Genomic DNA, 6,975 nt, shown 5'->3' with positions numbered 1-6,975 from the left:
AGATCAGTTCATGTATTGCACCACACACAAGGTAGCATAGGCTGTGTTTCTCCCTCTGGGTGGTGGTGGGGAGGGGGGGGGGGGGAGGGGAAACATTGCTACATGCAATATTTAAAAAAACTACCTGGTTCTGACACAACTATCACTATGGTATACATTCCCCAATCGACTTTTTGAGCTTTGTGATTTTAGATGTTTATTTGTATTTAAAATAAATCTCTTCAGTAGTATCAGATCATTCTCTATTAGCACTAAGGGGCCTATGCAGAGAGCAGCGCTAAAATAAATTGGAGAGTCTAAGAAAAAGTAGCTTTAATGGAGAGTTTTTCTCTCCATATGCAGAAATGGGCGAAATTCGCAATGTATGGCATGAATGTGTGTGGCGAGTTTAAAAGGGAGAGATGCGCGCTGCAGAAAAGTGAGAGAAAAAAATTGCGCATTTTTTTTTTCCCCTATGGCCGGCGAGCTCCAGCTTCTTGCCAACTTTTTTTGGCGGAGGTAATTGTAGAAAATCGCGCCATTTTCTTGGTGCGAACAGCCGCTAGATGGCAATCGCGTCTTTCTGAATTCGGATATTTTTAACACTGGCGAGATGTAGGTTCTCGCCAGCCGCGCGGCGAGATTCAGAAATAGAAAAAAAAATGGCGCGTTTTTCGTACCTCGCCATTTTCTGCTGTTTTCTGTGCGAATTTCTCAAAAAAATGGCGAGATTTACTTTAGCGCTGCTCTCTGCATGAGGCCCTAAATGAATATATATATATATATATGTGTGTATATATCCTAAACACATTGAGTCCATTTGGTCTAAATGACTGCATCGACATCAGTACTGTAATATAGTGGTTAAATCTCTCTCTGTGATTAAGATATGGAGGTCTGGGTTGAACATGCTTGACATGTTCCCTCCGTGTCTGTCTCATGGTGTCTTTTTCCTCGTTTCTGTTCATTTCACATTCATTTGTTTTTATCATATATCATCACTAGTCACTTACACATGGATATATATCTATAGATTATTATACTTATTGTTAGTCATTACACCTATATTTAACTATTTAGCACATTTTTTTTATATATCAACATAGAATACACTTTACATATATTAGTTCATATATATAAATATAAATATATATATATATATATATATATATATATATATATATATATATTATATATATATATATATATATATATATATATATATATATATATATATATATATATAATAGGTATACAATTAGAGATAGATGAGTATATTAGAAGTATTAATAAGTTTGGGTATCTGGTGATTTCATTGATGTGGCACCAGATATGTTTAAATTTATAAACTATTTCATAATTAAGCACACATACATATGTTCTTTATTTGTAAATTAAAATCACTTTATTCATAAAAAAACACATTCACATAGTATAGTTAGATGAAAAATTTATTTAGAGTTATACAATTTTTAATATGTATAACATTCATTCCTTTGCTGACAATGATATATATGATTTATGGTACATTCTTTTCAGTTTGTGATGCTTATGGCCTCGGATTCAAATTCTAAGGGGCCTAAGCAGAGAGGAGCGCCAATAAAAGTCTCCATTGCTAGAAAAGCTCAACATTTTGGCGTGTTAATTGTAGCATATGCAGGAACGTCAAAGTGGCAATAAAATCGCAATGTGTATTAATGGAGAGAATTACTTTTTTACCACCACTATATTATCACTTCACGTGTGTGATATTGTTTAATAGCTGCGCACTTTTCTTTCACTTTGTCACATATTTGCTCTTTCTGTGTTGCACATTAAATTTTCACACCTATTACCCACCCTTTCCAGATCATGGTTTGGAGTCTGGTGAACTGTAGACAAAAACGTGATGAAAACTTTGAATCACTATTCTCATGGGAACCGATTATGGTCCCTGAGAATGGGGATACTAAGGGGTCTATTGAAAAACATTTTAAAGTTTTAGAACAATTACTCCTTACCGAAAGTAAAATTTACCTAGAAAAAAGGACTATACAAAAATATGTAGACTGCGAAAGAGTCCCTACGGGCCTGCGGTTTTGTAAATCACCTACTTTCGGTAAGGAGGATCAACATTTCATGAAAGAATGGAATAGAATTCTTGACGATTGTTCATTGGCTCTCATGAAACTAATTATATACGAGAGGACAAAAACCTTAAAAATAATTGATAAAGAGGGGACAAGTGTGGTTAAGTTACTTGAACCTCTGGTTATTGAATTTGATTGTTCAGAGATGGAACATGACCTCCGCATGAAAATTGAACATGTGGAGGATGAAATTTTAAAGAAGAAGCACGAAAAGTTTTTTAGAGATAAGGCTGACTATGACAACAATAGACAGAGGAATTGGGCAAAGGACCCCGAGAGGTGGCGAAGCACAAAAGGAAATCCTCAGGGAGGAGGGAAGAGGGAATCCTGCCAATCATTAAATAGAATTAATGATCAGCCAAGATATTTTACACGTCAAAATGAAAGGGGTTGGGAAAATCAAACTTATGATGATAGAAGAGGTTTTCAGCAATATACGAGTTATCCACCCCACATAGGCAAGAAGGGTATTTTAGGAACCCTAATTATAAATGAAGGAACTACATCCCTAATTTTAGATATGGTCAAAGGGAATATGAGCGACATGACCAAAATATAAATCATAGGGTGAGTAAACCTAGTCCCAGGTATAAGTCACCTGCCGAATCATCTCCTTCCTGTTTTTTAGACTCTGTCAAACATCGACACTTAGATCCGAAAAGGAAGGAAGAGATTCTGGGACCCCCTCAAAAATCCCTACTGGAAAAAAAGAAAAGAGCTTTACCAGAAGAGGAACTAGAGGGGGGGGGGGGCAGATCTAAAGAAAAGAGATTGCGAGAGGGACTGATATCATCACCCCCTAGAGGGATTTTTAAGTTGTCCACGGTCATTTTGACAAATGACCAAAAAAAGGTTTTAAATAGAGGCCTTACTTTTTCCCGCACTTGTGGTCCAAGTTCATTTCAATTATATACAGACTTACACAAGTTTATACGCAACCTTACTTTGAAGATACATTTTATTAAGATTGACCTAGAGGGTGGGGAGGAGGAAGGGGAGACACTAAAGATTTCTCCCACAACCACACCCACTCAAATTGAGACTACGGGTAATGATTTAATGTGTAGACATACCCAATTTAAAGGTAAATCTAGGTTTTATCCTGCGCATTCAAAAGGTCATCACCTAGAGACCTTTTTCACTATGGTTAACAACGAATTTAATTCTCTAACTAGTGGTAGTAAAACTGGTGATATAAAACATAACCTCAATAAAAATGAAACATTAGCATTAAAATTTCTGAAAGAAAATAACAACCTGATCATCAGACAGGCAGATAAAGGGGGAGGTGTCGTGTTGCAAGATCGAAAGGATTACGAAGGAGAGGCACTTAGACTTTTGAATGACACTTCATCATACATGAGATTAAAGAAAGATCCCACTAAGGAGTTCTTGACTGAACTCAAAAGCCTCTTTACTGAAGCCCTTATGACTTGTGTGATTTCCAAAAATGAGTACGATTTTCTTTATTCAGGCTGCCCAAAGATCCCCATAGTCTACCATCTTCCCAAAATACATAAAGCATTAATAAATCCACCCGGTAGACCAATTATTTCGGGAATCCAGAGCCTAACCGCAAACCTTTCCCAATATGTTGATTTTTTTCTCCAGCCCTATGTGGTCTAACTCCCCTCCCATCTTAGGGACTCCACTTCAGTGTTAAATCTACTAGAAGGATTGGAGTGGAAGTATTCGTATAGGTGGGTAACCTGTGATGTACAGGCCCTCTATACGAATATACCTCATGTGGAAGGTGTTGCGGCTATTGATTTCTTCCTATCAGGCGATCTGGAATTACACCCCCTGAATAGAAAGTTCATATTGGATTCCATTACATTTATACTTAAGCATAATTATTTTATGTTTCTGGATGAGTATTTTCTACAGGTTTGCGGAACTGCGATGGGCACAAGATTTGCCCCCAGTTTCGCAAACCTGTATATGGGAGGATGGGAAAACGAATTCATTTTTAATAATAATCACTTTAAAAATAACATTATTATTTGGCGTCGTTTTATAGACCAGGGGTGAGCAAACTTTTTATGCCGAGCCCCCCTTTTCATCCATGAAATTTTTCGGGCCCCCCCTGCCTAATGTAATCAAAATCACGTGAAAAAAAACTTTATTAAACGGTATACAATGTAAATACAAATACGTCTAAATACTTACATATTTCAACATTTTTAAAACAGTTAAACATTACAATTTAAGTATGTTTAAAAACAAAAACCAATCATATTAAAATAACAGCAAAAAGAACAGCAAAAAAAGGAGGGCAATGTAGTATTGCTGCTTTAATGAGATGGATGAGCCTGAGCGCCGGCAGTAAGGACATCCATCCTTGGTGATATTCCAGAGACTGCTACTCTGAGCTCTGGTTCCACATCCAGACGGGAACGATTTTTGCTTTTTAAAGTAGCTAATTTGGAGAAAGTAGCTTCACACAGGTAAGTTGATGGAAAAGGCAAGAGCACGTCAATAGCCTTAGCAGAAATATCAGGATATTCTCTCTTCATGGTGACCCAAAAACTTGTAAGGCTTTTCTTTTTGAATTCTATTTTTAATGTGGAGTCGTTTGATAACTCTATCAACTTTTCTTGATCAGTAAGTGGTAGGTGGGTGCTTCCTACATCGGTGTCAAAAGGATTCCCAATCCAGTGAAGCTCCCCTGTTTGCAAGTCCCGGAACCTCTCAGAGAGATTCTGGTGGAGATTTTCAAGGTGTGTTTTTATAACAGAATCAATCTCTCTTGGATTAGCATTAGAGGCTTCTATGAATTCGCTGAGACATTGAAACATTTCGCAAGATCCTGCTTCATATTTATGCTTCCACAGTGTGAGCTTTTGTAAAAAAGTTGAAATTTTATCACCCATTGATAAAATATTGCTATTTTTTCCTTGTAGAGATGAATTCAAGTCATTCATTTTTTCAAAAATATCGCTGAGGTAACACAAAATTTGCAGCCATCTTTCGTTGCAGAATTTTGCAGCCAAGGTGGGGTTGTGATCTGAAAGATAAAGTTGGAGTTCATCCTTGAACTCAAAGACTCGGCGAAGAATCTTTCCTCGTGATAACCATCTAACTTCGGTATGCAAAAGGAGGCTGTCATATTGTGAGCCCATTTCATTACAGAAAATGGAAAATAACCTGCTCTGTAAAGGTCGAGCTTTAATAAAATTCACTATTTTTATTGCATCGTTAAGAACTTCATTAGCTTCGGGCTCAAGCTTTTTTGCAGCAAGAGCTTCACGATGTATCATGCAATGTGTGAATTTCACATGAGGTGCGATGCTTAGCACCTTTGCTCTGAAACCCTTCTTATGTCCCATCATTGCAGCCGCACCATCTGTACACACACCAACACAATTATGCCACAGCAGATCATTGGCCTTAAAAAATTCTTCCACAACACTGAAGATATCTTCTCCCGTAGTGTGTCCTTCAAGTGATTTGCAGAACAACATTTCTTCTAGGATTTCACCTTCATAACAATATCGCACAAATACGAGTAGCTGTGCCATGTTACCAATATCAGTGCTTTCATCCAGTTGGATTGCAAATTTAACACTTTGCTGAATTTGCATTAATAGTTGTATTTCAATGTCCTTAGATAAATCTATAATGCGCCTCTTTACTGTGTCACGAGATAACGGTATGGATTTTAAGGCTTCAGCATATTTGCTACCATGCATAATTTCACACATCTTTATTGCAGCCGGAAGCACTAATGTTTCACCAATATTATATGGCTTCATTGTCCGTGCAATGAGTTCAGACACTACGTACGATGCCCTCTGAGCCTTTGATGATACTGTCACATATTTATTCATGACACTTGCACTTGCCTTCTGCGATTCTTCATGCCGCTTAAAAAAGGCAATATCTTTATCTTTGTATTCTGGATGCTTGGTAACCAAGTGGCGTGTGAGTTTATTTGGTTTCATACTGTCGTTGGCCAAGATCTCAGAACATAATACACACTGTGGTCGTTGCTCATGATTAACCATTGTCCAAGAAAATCCAAGTTTAAGATATTCATCTTTATATTTTCTTCTTTTGCTACTTAAAGATTCCATTTGCACATTTGGACTTTCTGTTGTTTTAGTATTTTCAGCAATGTTGTGCAACTTTTGTACTTTTTTGGATGGACCATCATCTGATGAGGTAGCAGTTGTAGCATTTACAGCAGCCTTTAAAAGCCACTTATCCATGTTCAGGGAGAAAATATATTTAACTAACAGTACCAAAAGTTTTACTCATCCGGAGCCGCAGATGATGCTTCAATTAGATCAGGTGATTAAGGCCGTGGCTATATAAAGAGAAAAAACTGATATAGCCCAACACTGTATGATATCATATGTGACAATCACACGCAGATTCTCCTCATCCCCTTCTCATCTCTCACCCCTTTTTTATTTACGTCAATAGACATGCTGCAAATGGATTCTTTAATATTGTTTAAATTCTTAATGCTTACTTATAATAATAGTGTGTTCCTGTATAGTGCTACTAATTTTACATAGCGCTTTACAGAGACATTTTGCAGATACAGTCCCTGCCCCATAGAGTTTACAATCTATATTTTTGTGCCTGAGACACAGGGAAATAAAGTGACTTGCCCAAGGTCAAAAGGAGCCAACACCGGGAATTGAACCAGGTTCCCCTGTTCCAAACTCAGTGCCAGAGTCAGTGTCTCACTAAGCCGCTCCTTGTCCCAGAGTTAAGGCCATTAATTATTATCCCCCATTGACTGTAAAGTTCCTGTAGAACTGCAAGGTTATAGCAACCCAGAAGACAGTAGGACAGGGATGGGAGAACCATGAATGCACTAAAATCTCCAAGGGACACCGAGTAATGTTTTATTAAC

At 37.3% G+C, this 6,975-nt stretch overlaps 1 protein-coding gene across 1 annotated transcript; it reads right to left on the bottom strand.

Moving 5' to 3' along the window:
- Positions 1-4,402: 4,402 nt before the first annotated feature.
- On the bottom strand, positions 4,403-6,319 carry FAM200B (family with sequence similarity 200 member B). Its single transcript, XM_075616876.1, has one exon. It carries the CDS (start codon positions 6,317-6,319, stop codon positions 4,403-4,405), a length of 1,917 nt encoding a protein of 638 aa, XP_075472991.1.
- Positions 6,320-6,975: the final 656 nt, after the last annotated feature.

The sequence above is a fragment of the Ascaphus truei genome, chromosome 1 (genome assembly GCF_040206685.1).
Source record: "Ascaphus truei isolate aAscTru1 chromosome 1, aAscTru1.hap1, whole genome shotgun sequence".
In the NCBI taxonomy this organism is placed as follows: domain Eukaryota; kingdom Metazoa; phylum Chordata; class Amphibia; order Anura; family Ascaphidae; genus Ascaphus; species Ascaphus truei.
The sequence above is the reverse complement of the archived record's forward strand: the minus strand, read 5'-3'. Positions and strand labels throughout refer to the sequence as shown.